Source organism: Haliotis rubra, unplaced genomic scaffold (assembly GCF_003918875.1).
Source record: "Haliotis rubra isolate DU_JTF1 unplaced genomic scaffold, ASM391887v1 Scf491, whole genome shotgun sequence".
In the NCBI taxonomy this organism is placed as follows: Eukaryota; Metazoa; Mollusca; class Gastropoda; order Lepetellida; family Haliotidae; genus Haliotis; species Haliotis rubra.
The window spans coordinates 357244-375584 of record NW_025767181.1 but is presented as its reverse complement, the minus strand read 5'-3'; the positions used below and the strand labels follow the sequence as shown (position 1 = coordinate 375584).

At 43.6% G+C, this 18341-nt stretch overlaps 1 protein-coding gene across 1 annotated transcript in view; it reads left to right on the top strand.

The window, feature by feature from the left end:
* Positions 1–12255: 12255 nt before the first annotated feature.
* LOC124291445 (ras-related and estrogen-regulated growth inhibitor-like) overlaps positions 12256–18341 on the top strand; it is a 45725-nt gene continuing 39639 nt past the window's right edge. The window contains exon 1 of the mRNA XM_046728441.1: positions 12256–13033. Coding sequence (XP_046584397.1) covers positions 12895–13033 — 139 coding nt within the window. The 5' untranslated portion in view covers positions 12256–12894. The remainder of the gene's footprint in view (positions 13034–18341) is intronic.

Below are 18341 nucleotides of genomic sequence, written 5' to 3'. Positions count from 1 at the left end.
TTTGGAGCCTGACGGGGGAAACAGTCCTCATGAGATGGTCACTGTCCTGGAGGCTAATGAAACCCGACTTCATCTTATTACCCGCTGAGGGGAACTATAATTCTTCTGTTGGTCGTAGTGTGTTTGTTGGATTCATCACCGCCGACCAACTGTTGGCCAGATAATCTTCAAAAGAAACATTTACCCCCGACACAAAATCGACGGTTGCTGTTTTAAATGTTAATGGACCATCCCTTTGTAACACTGACGTCACTTCCTGTTTTGTGAGTATTAACGGATTCAGCAGGTTGTTACAAAGGTTGCCTACAAAACCTGACCCCACGCTACATCAAACGGAACGAGTAAATACGCCAAGGATCTAGCCCCCACAGAACACAACAGTAGAAGGCCTTCACCCTTCATATATTTGAAACTTCAGAGTAATCCATGTTTTACAGAGACGACTAACACAGGTCAACAATTACATTTATTATAGGCATACACAACATGTACCAGGACAGTGGATAGAGCTGGCAAACCTTATGTCGCTTAACACATGCGCCATGGACTTTAGACATTACTGGTTTATACATACCACTCACGGCTATGTATCGGCGCAGTAATAGTGCTGAGGTAGCAGAGACAGATTGTCACACTGTTTAGCGTCTACCATCTATACACAATAACTGGAAGAGGTGACGTAAAAACGTAAAATGACGTTTAACTTACAACGTGTCTGCGCGTGTACGTTTGCGTGTGCGTGTGCGTGTGTCCACTGAGGTAACATGTCGCAACTGAAGATATATAACCCAAAGGATGCAGCTTACTGACTCCCGATCCTACCAGTCCTTGTTTCATTTAACCACCTCCGTGGTGTAGTGGTTAGAGCGTCCGCCCGGAGAGCGGAAGGTCGCGGGTTCGATCCCCGACCGCGTCATACCAAAAGACGTTAAAATATGGTACTTGTTGGTCCCTGCCTGGCGCTCGACATTAATGGGTACAACAAGGACTGGTCAGCTCGGAGTCAGTATAATGTGTATGAGTGGGGTATTTATGCTTCACTGCGGCATGGTATCTCAGTGGGCTAGCACTATAAAACCAGCTTCAGTCTGGGCTAGTACAAGCAGCCGCACATACACACATACACATACACACGCATGCACGTCGTCATATGAGCGAAATATTCTCAAGCACGACGTTAAACCCAAATTCACCCCACCTCGTTTCATTTATTCAGGCAGGGTAACATCAAGAACCATCTTACACCGCCTTTAGTATGACACAGCCCGGGTGGAGGCACCGACTGTCCGTCCTCCGAGACGTTCTAACCACAAGACCATAGAGGCTGGTACAACTGAAGGAGGCCGTTGCTGGTATGTATGAACTCCCCGTATGTCTCGTTTATGTCTCTCTGTAGACAGATCACGAGAAACTAAGTTCAGCCTGTACCTACAATACCACAACGCCCAGTTCTAGATTCTCATATCCAGTGTCCCTAAGTGTACTAACGATTCCGATAATGCTCTATAGATGTAAAACACGTTATACGATGGGTCTTATCTGTTAGAAGTAGTGTTGTTTATCACAAAACATTGCCACATTTATGTAATTCTCAACGTAAAACAATCAGAAAGCACGCCAGCTAGTGTCGGGAGAATTCCTGTTATTCTTCAGTACTCTCGATATCAAGCAGAATCCGCGCCCTTCCCCTCACGATGTGTGAGCCTCCTTGTCTGTAGGGTACAAGTGTCCCCCCGGGGTGGTACGTCACCCTCTGCATAGGGCACTGACCTTGCTGTATTCAGCATCCAGCCTCCGCCTTCAGTTGGTGGGGACGAGCGGGTTCTGGGTCGGGTAGGGACTTATCCCACTAGGGACCAACGCACACCTGTAACAACCCCATTCCCCTACAAAAATCAAACACACACTCATACTCACGCACGCACGCACGCACGCACGCACGCATACGCACTCACACACATTGTCCCAAGCACCTTCGCATGGTCACACCAACTCCAACACACATGCTTGAACATGCCTCTTCCCACAAACTCGGTCTACGACCAAGGATGCACCATTTCTTTATCCCACTCAGATAGGGGTCTCACGCCTTCCTTCCTCGTCTCCCACAGAATATAGGTCTTCCACCCTGGAGGTTACCTTTCCACCCCACCTGACGCTGTCACCTCCAGCCGCCTACCCGTGTACCACCTGAAGAGATCACCCCCGCCAACTATACCCTTGACAATAGACAGTCCAAGAATGCCGATCTCAACGGAGCCATGTGGCGTGCTGCTTCCCTCTTTCATGTAGCACTGGAAGCTGTCACGTATCCGTGTTGTCTACAGAGATGTGCACTACACGTGTCAGGTGTGTATGTGGAGAATGACGATGCTTGAACGTGATACACAAAGGAATCTCCCTCTTTCTGCTCCACATCCACAGACACACACCCTCCTGGTGGGGCCGTCTACCTCACACACGCTCAATCACCGCCATCTGTCGGCTACACCTACATGGTGTACCGAGACATCGCACACCTGAATGGAAGGGTTCAATGATAAGGTGTGCGGTGATCTCATTTATCTTAAATACACTCGGGCCGAGATGGAAGTTAGCTGCAGGTGGTCAGCTGGCATTGTAACAAATTTTGGTTCTTTAAAGATTGGCATTAGTAATGCAGCATGGGGGCATCGCCATGACTTTTAATCGTTCAGCTGGCATTATAACAAAAATCTCATTCAAATTCTGAGTATCTATTGGTGGTGAACTTCCTTTGACATCTACACAAAAAATAGTTTAGTTCCAAAGATTCTGATATTAACTGTTGTGATATGTCAGTAAGTGACACGGTGCTATCAGAGACAATCCTTGGTTTCTGGATCTCTGACTTTCAAGAAGAGCAGTTGTATTTTCGGGACATGCTTCATCGTTAGGCTTGAAACAATCGTTCTGATATCATTCGCAGACATCTTGATAACAAGGCTCCACTATAACGGTTGAATCTTGTTCTATACAGACATAGTACAATTCAGACTTACAACACAGACATATGTGATGAAGACTATATATCAACGTAACGGCGGATACAGACATGCCATTTATACAGCAACAGGACAACATGTCTTCAAATCAACGTCAACAAGGCCTTGCGAGGTCTTATACTCATCTGGATATTGGCGCTATATAAATCTCTTTATATTATTATTATTATAATACCATGGGCCCCCATGACGGGCGATCTCACTGGATCCTGCAACAAGTTCAAGCTCTCAAATACACGTGTGATCGGGTTAGAGTTGACGCAGATGCTTCCGTGAATCTAGAATCTGACGTGGATCACGACTGACTTTGAAACAAGCCAGAGCGCGTGTGGTGTCATACAACATTTTTTCAATGCAAATGGTATGTTTGGCTCGTGCTACCAATGGAGGGAAACACGTTTCGCGAACACCCGGTGTTTTAACTGATCCTGGTGGCTTCACTATCAGTGACCTAGTGGTATAATTTCCACCGCTATGTTGCCTTTGCCTCCGATGGAAAGTCGAGACTGGTTCATATCTGGCGTTGTTGTGTTATGTCGAGTTGTAGGATATTATATACTTATTACCTGGTTAGTAAATTCCTTAACAGAATATTTCTCCTAATTTTGTTACAGGAAGTGGCCATGCTATTTGCGAAATGCCTGAACGAAATGCGAGAATCTGTAGTCCAAGAAGCATGCCTGAAACACCTCTAGCTGTAAGTGTGGAGAGTGGTGGTACACTGTAAATCCAGGGGAAGGACTGTAAAGAGCGCAAATAGAACATTCGCAGTAGTGCTGGAATACCACACAATCGCAGGTATTTCTCTCGTAGTCGTGTCAGGTAGCGAGAAGAGGCATGTAATGAATGGCTTCCGATCTGTAACCAACATCGAAACACCATCGTTCACTTTAGTTGGAAAAAGTGGACAGAAGCTATTTAAAAAAGAGTATGTGTGGATAGGTAAACAGACTATAATTAGGCGATAACTGTGTTTTAATAAACTCGTCTGACACACGTGCTTTACAGAAGATGAACACCCTCGTTATTTTCCCGTGATTACATAACACCCGTCTTAAAGATCTCGGTATATAGAGCATGTGCGTACGCGTGTCGTCAATAATCCGAATGGGGCAGTTAAGTACGTGTATATGCTTATCCCCGCCGAAACAGTTTATAACGGGATTGCTCGTATAGAAGCCTTGGGCTAATACCCATCAATATGGAGGAATATAGTCATAAAAAGTAAAACATATGAGGACGTTATGGGTGACAGAATTTGACATTTAGCGCATGGCTTAACACAGATTTATCTTTCCGTCTTAAGCCAATGGGATAGGTTATACAAGTGCAAGTGCGGGTTTTCGCAATAAATGTGACGCAATAGTTACACGATCCTAAATTTTGTCTAGTTTATGTCCCGTGTAGAAATAAGGGGTTTATTCCCGGAAGTTGTATTACTTCTGATGTAAGTAGAAGGTAAATTTACAAACAAACCTCTTTCAGTAGGCCTACCGTCTATGTAGTAACTGAAGGAAAGGCCAAGGTTACAATCCGGACGTCAGGAAAGCAATGACGCTGTGAAAATCGTTTTTCGTCGATTTTATACAGGTAGGGAAATCGACATTACAGAGGCCCAGATAAGCTGCGTATCCGGGTATAATACGCATATAAAATTTCCAATTACGCATTGAAAAATAATTGTTGCGTACCAATTACGCATTTAAAATGTTAGATACGCAAAAAGTTTAAAACAAATGCGTACGGAATATATGTATAAAAATTGCTAGCGTAATGAAAAAAACATCGATTGCTATCAAGTTGTACTGTTAGTATAGGACTAGTGTTGTACTGTCAGTATAGGATGAGTGATTTTTTATGAAATCATGTCCATTATATTTAAGTTGGTTTTGATTAGGTATGACATTAGGCAGAACATACCTGCTTAGTTAACTTACTCAGTCACATAATACTTAGGTGAGTAAAATGACTGAAAGCAGTGGGTAACGGAAAATGAAATACCCAAACAACATTCATAATACCCACTCCAAAAAAATACAGTGGGTACAGTACCCACATGAGCTAAATCTTATCTGGAGCTCTGCGACATGACAATATGTTTTTGTTCGTGTTATCAGAACAGAGAAAACGTCCATTCATCAGATTAAATTGGTTGTTTTCTCTCGTTAATGTCCCTCTGTGAGCTAAATGCCTGGTTCACATTTAGCCTGCAATGGGTCTACGGCGCCCGTAAACAGACTATAAACTGACCGTAGCTCCATTCCCATGGGGTCAGCGTGGGGCGGCTGGTGGAGGCCGTACGATTATCGCACAATTTCTACGGGCGCCGTAGCCCCATGTTTGTCGTAAGGCACGACTAACGGTATCGGGTGGTCAGGCTCGCTGACTTGGTTGACACATGTACGTGTAATCGTATCCGAGTTGCGTAGATTGATGCTCGCGTTGTTGATCACTGGATTGTCCGGTCCAGACTCGATTATTTATAGACCATATAGCTGACATACCTGCACGATCACCGTACGATCTCCGCACGGGCTCTGTACGATGTCCCTGCAGTAGCTGCGGAGACCGCACGATCTCCGTACGATGTCCGTGCAGCCTCCATGCAGGTCTGCCTCGGCCTGTCCCCAAGAAAATTGCACGATACCTGTAAACAATGTGAACACAAACGTGGTAACCAGCGGTCACCCAAGATGCCCCAAAATTCGTACGGAAAATCGTAGACTACTTTATGTTAGGTGCCCGTGGCAAGTGTGATCCAGGTCTTGGTAGGCTAGACATACGTGCATACGCTACAGACACCGAGCTCCAGTTTAGCCTCCAAACATACCATATAAAGGTCAGTAGGCGCATGAGCTGCAACAACTCCATGCACAAGCAACATGACCTACAGGAGATCAGTGGAAAACTATGTCAGACGTGAACACATATATACTGCAGAAATCTTTCACGGGCAATTTACAGGTTAATCCAGTCGCAACTTTGGCTTGTGAATTTCACTTAATATTTAGTCGATTCGAAATCCCGCTCCAAATGTCTGACGCTGCCAAACGTGTGGTCCAGCTCGCTGCAAGGTCGGCTAAACATATTACACACCTTTAAATATTATTTAAACCGAAAGCGTTAATTTGGGTGTTAAACATAACATGCAACAGTGTTTAAAGAACGACGAACAAACCTCAAAAATATAAAACAGAATGATGTTTATAGCCATTCTACCATGACTAGACGGACTGTTCCTTTCCGCATATATCCAGCGCAGTGATGCGGTCGGGAATATCGATGGTTCATTAACCACTTCAAATTACGCCATCGTTCAATGATACAGTGCACTGTTGTTGTTTTTAAAAAAATATGCAAACGAAAGCACCACGTTTACTATTCTCGGACTCCGGCACTGTTTGCTGCGGCTATCACCAGCGCGACACAGTATTAGAGACAAGAGAGCGCCTGGTGCTTTGCAGTGCCCTTCAGAATGTTGCTTGAATTGGTTTCTAACTTTGAAGTTGTACGATTTGTAATTATGTGATGCCAGATGAGGAGAAAGTTATCCATCTGAACCGGCAAGCGTCCAGCGAACCCCATTACGGGGTGCAAATGTATAAATGAAATAGGATATGTATTTTCCTCTTTCATCATTTGATAATGAGCCATAAGACCCTGTTCTTGTGATTGATAATAAGCCATAAGACCCTGTTCTTGTGATTGATAATAAGCCATAAGACCCTGTTCTTGTGATTGATAATGAGCCATAAGACCCTGTTCTTGTGATTGATAATGAGCCATAAGACCCTGTTCTTGTGATTGATAATGAGCCATAAGACCCTGTTCTTGTGATTGATAATGAGCCATAAGACCCTGTTCTTGTGATGGGTAATGAGCCATAAGACCCTGTTATTGTGATTGATAATGAGCCATAAGACCCTGTTCTTGTGATGGATAATGAGCCATAAGACCCTGTTCTTGTGATTGATAATGAGCCATAAGACCCTGTTCTTGTGATTGATAATGAGCCATAAGACCCTGTTATTGTGATTGATAATGAGCCATAAGACCCTGTTCTTGTGATTGATAATGAGCCATAAGACCCTGTTCTTGTGATTGATAATGAGCCATAAGACCCTGTTCTTGTGATTGATAATGAGCCATAAGACCCTGTTCTTGTGATTGATAATGAGCCATAAGACCCTGTTCTTGTGATGGAACTAAGAAGGAAAGCTAGACAAAGTAGTCCTGTACAGGTAAGCGTTAGCAATCAACCAATCAAATGTCTTGAGTAGCCTACACGTGTTGTGTACATATTGTGCCGTTAAAATAGTCCCATAGAAATAATGGTAGCTGGTAACACAAGACCTGGTGGTACTAATACACCAGTCAAATAACTCAATTAAAAAAACAACTAAATAAAAAAAACCTAAATGGTAGGCATATATCCTTTGCAGCCGTGCAGCCTCACGATATATTACGGTAGATTGTTAAAGAATGTAAGTGTAAAATGATGGATTAAGGCCTCACCAAAGGGTAATGTTCGATCAACACATCAGTAAAATTGTGTTTTTGTGTGAATTCCATTTTTTACAGATGTAGGTCGGAGACACGAGGTACGAAATGTTGACAGATTCCGGTCGCCTGGTTAGTTCTGATAGGTACATTTTGAGGCTGAACCGTGTCATGTTGTAGAACCGTATACACAGAGACGCGATATGAAAGCAGTTGTGAAGAATAATGATGGTAGATTTGCTAATGCCAGACATTAGTGTTGTCAGGTTGGTGAAATATGTTCCGAATGAATATGTACAAGGGCTTACCTGAGTTAAGGCTGAGAATGTTCCTTGGAAATGTAGCATAGTCATTTCCAATCACAGACGTATTTACATATGAATATAACGTCAGTGCAAAATCACCCAGTTTTGACTATTCTCAGAAACAGACTATATATGGTGTCATGGAAAAGGTAGCTGTGATGCAAATATGAAATCAGTGATGACACCACGGTTTCGCCAGAAGGGGCAGGGTAACCCCTTACTTGTGAACCATATAGTAATATCGGTAAAACACATGTGTCATATGATTCAAGATGACAAGTAATGGACAAATTATAAAGTCTGCCCTATTGTGCATAGCGTTCAGTTTCGCAATGCGCCTTTCTGGTGTGCACAACGTGGCATGTTTTTCTGAAGATATAGTTCTCAGGTATTTGTACGTTCCAGCTTCCTCATTGGATACACTGTTTAGTAAAAACACCGTCTTGAAATTCGTTACTTGTCGCTAAAGATAAGAACTATGGTTTTATTGATATTTATCGTAAATTCCTAATATTTGCAGTTATTGTAGAAAGTATCAATTTGTGTTTGTGTTACGCACCAAAATGAGACTATATCGGCTGCGAATAGCAGTGGCAGCCATTTCAGAGACGTTACGTTGAACAGCTGTGTATCTTCCTCGTTGAACAATTTGAAGAGACGTTTCGTTGAACAACTGTGTATCTTCCTCGCTGAACACAATGCACTTTCAGGTAATAATTAACATTATTTAAAACTAATGAGAACACTGAAGGTGTCAACTTCTCTCCTTATCGAACCCCTTTGCTTCAATGAAAATAAGAATTATAAGAGTCGTTTCTTGATATTCAATCAATCAATCAAAGCTTTATTTCGGTACAAAGGCCATCGGGCCCATATACAGACAGTTTCATGCATACAATACAGTTTACATATATGTATACACGCCCATCCGCATACATGTATACAGGTAATCTGAACATACATAAAGTAGATAAAGGTATGATATGATAATACAAAAGTATAATATCATGATATTTATCATTCTACTAATAGCTTACATCTTCGTTCATAAGAATACATTATATATAGGCTGAACATTTTCAAACTGTGTACGTTATTTGTTAAGTAGTTTCTTAAAGTTATACATATTCGTTTCGAAGTCACTTGGTAAATATTTACGACAAAAGTCATCATATCTAGGTCAAATGAAAGTAAAATGATATTCATGAACGTATATTGTTTTGCGTAGTATCAATTATTCTAAAAGAATAATTTTAAATTTCAACAAATATGTAAGAAAAAATACCTTTAGTCTGAAACAAAATTAAATAAACGCTACTCGCTTACATGGTAGCGGTGTTATACCCAGTGTCAGTCCTTGATATCTGCTCGCTCGACAGTACAGCTAACAGGAGGCACATGGTATACGTCAGCTAATGGACGCCCTCTACAAAAATGGTGGAAAAGAAAAAAGTCCAATCAATTACCTCTCCGCCTACACGAGTGTTTCAAGTATTCTGGCTCGACGCCTACAGTCACTATTTTACGTGTAAGACATAGTTTTACCAGCTTGAGTTACTCGTAGTACAACGTGTGACATAATAACACCATCCCCAAGCGTAGCTGACGTGGATCTACGAGTCTCTCACATATCGACGTGTTAAAAGTATGTTACACAAGTCATTAAAATCAGCGATATATAATGTATGTAAATATTTAAATACGTCTTGTTTTGGGTTGTTAGATTTCATATACAGTTTAAAATCCTACATTCAAACACGTTTTTTCAGGAAATCACACTCATTCAAGACATTTGACTCTAAGCTGCAAGTTTGGAATACATTTCTACAGTTACAATTCCAATGGGCGATAATTGGTGACAGACCCAACTCTTACCGACGATGTATTACTATAAAGACCCGCACTATTCTACATTGTATTACTAAATAGACCCGTGGCACATATTGTAGAAATGGTAGGACATTTGGATGGAGATGTACGGTCGTCAACGCTGACCAGTGGTGTTCTCCTGCCCACTAATCCCTCCTACACCTGAACAGACGGCACCAAATCCTGCACGAAACACGCGGACGTTCGTTGTCCAGTAAACATGTTGACCATTAGCTCTGAACAGAAAGAAGCCGGTATATATGATGTAGATGACCGTCTGCCAGGCACGACGCTGCCAACAATGTACAGTCCGGGCTCATCACGACGACGATGTTAAAACACTCTACAGTACTGTATAAAACTCTTCTGTGTCATAACTCTGGAACACTTTGTTGCACTACTCTATGCTGTATAACCCTCTTCTACGCGGTATAACATTCTTCTACGCGGTATAACCCTCTTCTACGGCGGTATAACCCTTTTCTACACGGTATAACCTTCTACGCGGTATAACCCTCTTCTATGGCGGTATAACACTCTTCTAGACAGTATAACACTCTTCTACTCCGTACCACCATCGTCTACGCGGTATATCCATCGTCTACGCGGTATGACACTCTTTTCTACGCTGTATAACACCCTTGTACGCGGTATAACAACGCTCTTCTACGCGGTATAACCCTCTTCTACTCGGTATAACCCTCTTCTACGCGGTATAACCCTCTTCTAAGTGGTATAACCCTCGTCTACTCGGTATAACCCACTTCTACGCGACACTCTGTAACGCTATGGAATACTTGTTCGCTGTATTACACGCATAGCGAGTGTTCCCCCTTAAACCTGTCAGTGCTGCCAACATTTACTTACAATGGTTGTGGTGATGGGGAGGTCTTGACTGATGGTGTACATTCAGGGCGTGTTCGATTAGATGTTACTGACTGACGGAATGGCGGAGATTCCGGGACCGCCGGCTGCGAGGGGATCATCTTCAGTGTTACGTGAAGAAGATTACTCCACCGGCTGACCTCTGTACGTGTGGGCTCTTGCAGACACCATGCATCCAGCGTTATAAAACGAATAAATCACAGAGTCCAATATATTATTGTGCATATTTGTTATAAACAAAGTCCTTTGAAGGGGGATTCATTTTAATATCCGCACCACTCACCTTCTCAGGGTGCCATTATTATTATGTCTACGACAACTCTCATCACAATTCATCGGTAATTTTAAATGTCTTTAATACCATTATGCAAATAACATTGGCGCCATAGGTTGAAGCCGTTATATCATTCCGATTTAACCTAATACTGACGACACGGTGGGGAATAATTAGGACAGATAGTCACCGGGATAGACAGAAAGAGGGAGTTCAGGTAAAAAAACGGAGCGATAAAAAGAAAACTCCTGGAGCACCGGAATAGCGGTGACAAAGTCCTGGGATTCGAACCTACTAGCGAAGGTTTCTGTCCGCCTAAAGGTGCTGGGATGTCCTTTCAACAACTCGTATCATGTTCAGAATCGAGGGTTAGTTAAAGCGTTCGCTCCTCACACCGAAGACCCGGGTTCGATTCTGGTCATGGGTACAGAATGTGAAAAGCAATTCTGGTGTTCACCATTAGATTAAGAGGCGTGGGAAATCAATAATAATCATCATTATCACACAGGAAGATGGGGACCATTAACGATGGAAACTCTACATGGCACCAATATTTATATGTCCCCATTCTTCAATTCTGACGTATCGGGTGGTCAGGCTCGCTAACTTGGTTGACACATGTCATCGGTTCCCAAGAGATCGATGCTCATGCTGTTGATCACTGGATTGTCTGGTCCAGACTAGATTATTTACAGACTGCCGTCATATAGCTGGAATATTGCTCAGCGCGGCGTAAAACTAAACGCACTCACTCACTCCATTCTGACGTTTATTTGCCCAACCCCTTTGCCAGGAAACAAGTGTCAGTTACGATGGAGAACTCTTGCAAATTAGGGAAATATACATCGAGCATAATTGCTTATGTTTAGAAAACATCTACAGCTATCTATAACACGTGCGTTGAAGCACCAAGCCCTTTGAGGCACGTCTGGAAGTTTCTATCATGATGTTAATAAGTTCAAGTCATCAATATTTGCATGATACAAATTACACCTGCGAAGAGCGATCGAGTACATTTTAGACGGTGGATTCGTTACCACCATGCTGGAGATCTATTTCGTCATGAAAGGGATTCAGAGATATATCCTGATTTCAAGATAAACACATTTTCATTAAATCTTCAATCGGTTATCCGGCAAATTTGTTTTTTCATCTCTGTTTTAATCGACATAACTGATTTTTCTTGCATAGCATTTTCAGAACTTAAATTCATTTTGTAATATAGGTAGCTAACGTGAATAATGCCTCTTTGGAGGAAATGAGGTCAGGAAATATAGCACAAGAAGTAATATTATGCTGCGTAAAGTGTTCCAACGTAATTATTTTAAGCGTGTATTCATTGGCCTGTACCGTGAGCCCGACTCGTCGTCTGCTGCAGACAAGATTTCGCGCGTTTTGAACGTGCCGACGTAACACGAGTTGTTCGCTCGTGCGTTCACGTGCGGCAGAAGACAAGAGCAGAGGTTGGCTGGATGAGAGGGTATCACCAATTTACTCGGCCACGCGCAGCTTCATAAATAGCCGTGGCGAGAACATGCCAGGCTGGAGAAGAGGTCTGTTGCACCACAACGAAGTGCTTCCATCTGGGTATATCACTGCGCTACCTCTGACAGAGATATGAACATTTCCATCAGTGTAATAGAGCTCACTGACCCTCGATACACCCTCACCTGTGATGTGATGAATGTCAGCGCTGGGATAACCTACACCTGTGTGCACCTGTAGACAGACTTACCTGGATATTTACCTGTTCAATCCACAACTTGGATTACATGTAAATGTGGTGTTGGAAGATTGTGTGCTAAGTATTATATTATAATAACATTTGTTGATTTAACATAATCACTAGAACAGTGATGAGTTATTTTACGTTACACCTGAATTAACGTTACACCTGAATTTAACGTTACACCTGAAACTGTTGTCACCTGTGGAACCAGTGTGAGGGCACACCCAGATGTCAATACTCTCCATGTGACGACGGAGTGTTCACACACAGTGGTAGAGAGGTACATACAAGTCTTCCGTCTGACACAGGATGAGTGCGGCCAGCGGGATGTCGGAGCCGACCACGGTGAGCACGGGCTCCACCCTCAGACCCTACCTCAGGAGGAAGAAGTCGTCCCTTGGGGAGACCAAGGTGGCTGTCCTGGGCATGGAGGGGGTCGGGAAGAGCGGTGAGTACGTCGGTAGGGGTGCGGGAGATGAACGTGTCGGCTGGAGCCTGTCGTTGAAAGACGTCGGTGTCGTCACATGTGATAGAGACATCACGTAACTAACAGAATTTCAGAAAAGCTCACAGTCAGGGGTATACTATGCGAGTTGAAGGACCACTCCTGTGTCAGTAGGGCTCGTAGGGACTTAAATGTATCTAGTGTTATCAGGTTTGTTAGTAGTGAATAGTGCATGTTGGGTTTCGTCAGGGTTTGCTCATTGTTCCACACTTCTTCATAGCCTTTTATTTTTATTCTCTTCCGTTTCATTTTAACTAAACTATTGTTATTTTGCTTATTTCGGGTATTTTATGTATAATGTCCTGAACGTAACAGCAAAATATATCGATAGCGATTTTTGCAAGGGGATACTATTTCACGCTTTCTATCAGATTTCCGTTTTTGTATTTGCAAAGGTTGTTATTACATCATGAGTTTAATTTCCCCGTGTTGTGGTGTTTTCCCCTTGACTACAACAATATGTCTCGTGTCGGGCGGCGAGTTGCAGGAGAAGTATATGTCAGGGTAAAGGTAGTGACTATTGGAAACACATGTCCCCCATGGAGAACACAATATATCACACAAATCCTAGCTGGCGGATGTAGTCGACTGGTTTAATGTACGTGTTGTAACAGTGTCCGGCCAGCTGCCGTTAAACAACGTTATTCCATGCCTCGTGCGTGCCAGGCGGTATATCGGAGATGCCGCACACAGACGCGTTCATTTCCTCATTGCCCTGTTTTTTTAATTACGTAAATTGTTGATTTGTGCGACTGTGTAAACAGGAATACAGTTATAAATAATTCTAAATATTTGTTTCGGGTTGCCCGAGTGTCGCGGGTCATTGCACTGCTTTCTTTAACACCCCTTTCTTTAACACCCCACGGACACCATGGTGTTTATACCTGTAGTTACAGACCCTTCGTGTTAGGAAATGATAGACAGTTTCACCCTTGGCTCGTCAATATGAAGCTCTGATTGACAGATGAAATATTAAGAAACAATGGGGTCGGGAAATCCAGGTTCGTGCAAACATCTAAATAGACTTCCAAATAAATATATATTTCTGCTGGTGGTATCTCTAGAAATACACCGGGTGATACCTTGACTTCATAACCTCGATATTGGATATGCACCCATCACAGTGCTGTGGTTCAGTTGTCTGTCATCTATAACCAGGCTGTATTGTATGCCCCTGCCACCCAGCTTCTACCTCCAGTATGTGGAAGGAAGGCTGAAGCTGTGCAGGGATGCAAGGCGCGCGTGTATTTAACATGAACCATATTGACAGGCAGGCTGTTCCCGATATATACACGTGTGCTATAGGTTAGACTCCTGACTCAGCGCGCACACGTGCACAGCACACATCACCACACCAGGGAGACGGTAGACGTCGGTAGACATGGCGGGTCAGCCTGCCATTCAGCCCAACCTCACTTCACAAACGTGACAAGCATTGTTCCCCAAAGTTAGACGCATAATGTCTTTTTCTTTTGTCTACCATGTCTTCAAAGGAGTTAACCTTATATTTTTGGTGGAGGGTGACAAAAGTATCTTTTTCAAATTGTGCATGTATTTTCTGGAACAGAATAGTTTTTTTCAGACACTCCCCCGATCGTTCCTCGTCTCTTCATTCATTGCGAGTTTTCACAACAGAGAGTTCTGTCTCACACGTGGTGGCAGAGCTACCCGGCCAAGTCAGAAATACACTTATAACAAGTACTCCTCTTGAAGATTGAGTTCGTGCTGGACTAGATCCGAAGAACTATGTATCCAGGAGGGTGAATCTTACATTTTCGATAAATTTTATATTATTGTGTATCACACTATACTATTTCAGGAAAAAGTTTTTTCGACAGATATGAAAGTAATAATTTAAAATATGTTAGTGTGTACATGTTTGCGTATTGAGTCAGGTAAAGGTATGAGACAGAGAAGACAATTTCTATAATTACAATATCTGTATTACACATATCCTGAGTAGCTTCATGGTTAAAGTGTTTGCCGAAGACGTAGGTTCGATTCTCCACATGCGCACGATGTGTGAAGCCAGTTCACGGTGTCCCCCGTCGTTATATGCCTGGATTATTGCTAAGAGCGGAACAACAAACGCACTCACTAACAGGAAATTCCTTGCTGGCAGATATTAAAAGCGCCAATGAACTTGCCAGTTCTATCGCCACGGTGCCATTTTACACTGGACTGGCTACAGGTGTGTACCTGTGTATCAGTCCAGAACAGGTACACCGGCCTCTGATGAGATGTACAGGTGTCTTTGAAGCCGATTCTCTTCTTGATGGCCGGACATAAAACTCGCAACGCCACACGCCACCATGGTCTGGTTTGAAAGTAAATCTTTATTAGCAGAAGTATACTGCAAAGCGACCATAAAACATACAACTCATCTTTCAAAAGATTATTCGTTCTGCCGAACTGTGTATCATACCGTGCTATAGTTGGTAACTGAAGTTTGCTTTCAATGCATGCATATTTACTATGTAAGTATAGCACTATCACTGGTTCACTGTTACGGTCAGTTTTATATGTAACTGCGTTCTTACGTATTGATTATTAATTTTACACATTTTAATCAAAATTTAAAGATGGGAAACGCTATATGTCTAATCGACGTGTTGTGGAATAATGAGAAACCCCATGTAAAATAAGATGAATTCTACCATCGTTACAAAACCTGGAAACAATGTTGCTCATCCCCCCAACACCCTTCTTCTGTACCCCTGAGGGAGGTATGCACCCCCAAACACCCTTCTTCTGTACCCCTGAGGGAGGTATGCACCCACCCCACCCCACACACCCTTCTGTACCCCTGAGGGAGGTATGCACCCCAAACACCCTCCTTCTGTACCCCTGAGGGAGGTATGCACCCACCCCACCCCACACACCCTTCTTCTGTACCCCTGAGGGAGGTATGGACCCCCAAACACCCTCCTTCTGTACCCCTGAGGGAGGTATGCACCCCCAAACACCCTTCTGTACCCCTGAGGGAGGTATGCACCCCCAAACACCCTTCTGTACCCCTGAGGGAGGTATGGACCCCCAAACACCCTTCTGTACCCCTGAGGGAGGTATGGACCCCCAAACACCCTTCTGTACCCCTGAGGGAGGTATGCACCCCCAAACACCCTTCTGTACCCCTGAGGGAGGGATGCACCCCCAAACACCCTTCTGTACCCCTGAGGGAGGTATAAGCGTTCAACGTAGGCCCTGTCCTACCCGGGCACATAATTACACTATCTATATAATTTCATTGCTATCAGTACCAGCCAGGCTAAAACGTTTATGACGAGTAAGAGATATTGGTATATATTTTTCACGGGAAGCGTTAATCAACATACAGAGATATCTGCCACTGAACTGCATTGTCCCTTTCTCTTCTCTCTCCCAGTGCATTACCCAGGTACAGCGTCCACATGAGCTTATTCACAAACCAGTGCATTACCCAGGTACTACTGCCACATGGGCTTACTCACAAACAAGTGCATTACCCAGGTACAACTTCCACATGGGCTTACTCACAAACAAGTGCATTACCCAGGTACAACTTCCACATGGGCTTACTCACAAACCAGTGCATTACCCAAGTACAACTTCCACATGGGCTTACTCACAAGCAAGTGCATTACCCAGGTACAACTTCCACATGAGCTTACTCACAAACCAGTGCATTACCCAGGTACAACTTCCACATGGGCTTACTTACAAACCAGTGCATTACCCAGGTACAACTTCCACATGGGCTTACTCACAAACCAGTGCATTACCCAGGTACAACTTCCACATGGGCTTACTCACAAGCAAGTGCATTACCCAGGTACAACTTCCACATGGGCTTACTCAAACACCAGTGCATTACCCAGGTACAACTTCCACATGGGCTTACTCACAAACAAGTGCATTACCCAGGTACAACTTCCACATGGGCTTACTCACAAACAAGTGCATTACCCAGGTACAACTTCCACATGAGCTTACTCACAAACAAGTGCATTACCCAGGTACAACTTCCACATGGGCTTACTCACAAACAAGTGCATTACCCAGGTACAACTTCCACATGGGCTTACTCACAAACAAGTGCATTACCCAGGTACAACTTCCACATGGGCTTACTCACAAACCAGTGCATTACCCAAGTACAACTTCCACATGGGCTTGCTCACAAGCAAGTGCATTACCCAGGTACAACTTCCACATGGGCTTACTCACAAACCAGTGCATTACCCAGGTACAACTTCCACATGGGCTTACTCACAAGCAAGTGCATTACCCAGGTACAACTTCCACATGGGCTTACTCACAAGCCAGTGCATTACCCAGGTACAACTTCCACATGGGCTTACTCACAAACCAGTGCATTATCCAGGTACAACTTCCACATGGCTGACTGACTGACTGAGTTTGGTTTTACGCCGCTTTTAGCAATATTCCAGCAATATCACGGCGGGGGAACACCAGAAATGGGCTTTACACATTGTACCCATGTGGGGATTCGAACCCGGGTCTTCGGCGTGACGAGCCAACGCTTTAACCACTAGGCTACCCCACCGCCCCACTTCAACATGGGCTTACTCACAAACAAGTGCATTACCCCCAGGTACAACTTCAACATGGGCTTACTCACAAACAAGTGCATTACCCAGGTACAACTTTCACATGGGCTTACTCACAAACCAGTGCATTACCCAGGTACAACTTCCACATGAGCTTACTCACAAAGCCAGTGTAATACCCCGGGTACATCATTCATATGGACTTGCTCACAAACAAGTGTTTTAGCCCGGGTACAACTTTCACAAGGGCTTACTCACAAACCAGTGTAATACCACGAAGATGATGATTTGGACTGATTTATATTGTCGTGAAGGTTGTCCTTGCTTAAAATCTCAACTCTGGCTGCAATAGGCTAAAGCATGTCCTTGCCAAAGCGTTGGTTTAGTCTTCGTGGAATTCTGTAGCAGCTCAACTCCCGTACAGTCAGTATTCACGCCTCTGTTCCCCGCGAGTTGGGAGTTTTACACTATTGTGTAAACCTATTTTTTTAAGGATGTCATATCTTCGGAGACTGTCACACTATGGGTATATGGAGCCCAGTGCACCACAGAGGCTTGGACTGTGTTGCTATCTTTCCATCCTTGAAATTATTTTATAACTGAGATGACATTTTGCAGTATTCGACGTTTTTCATTTCACTTAGCAGCTGCCCCTCCCTCCCCCTCCCTCCCCCCAACCCAAACCCTCTTTCACGAATGCG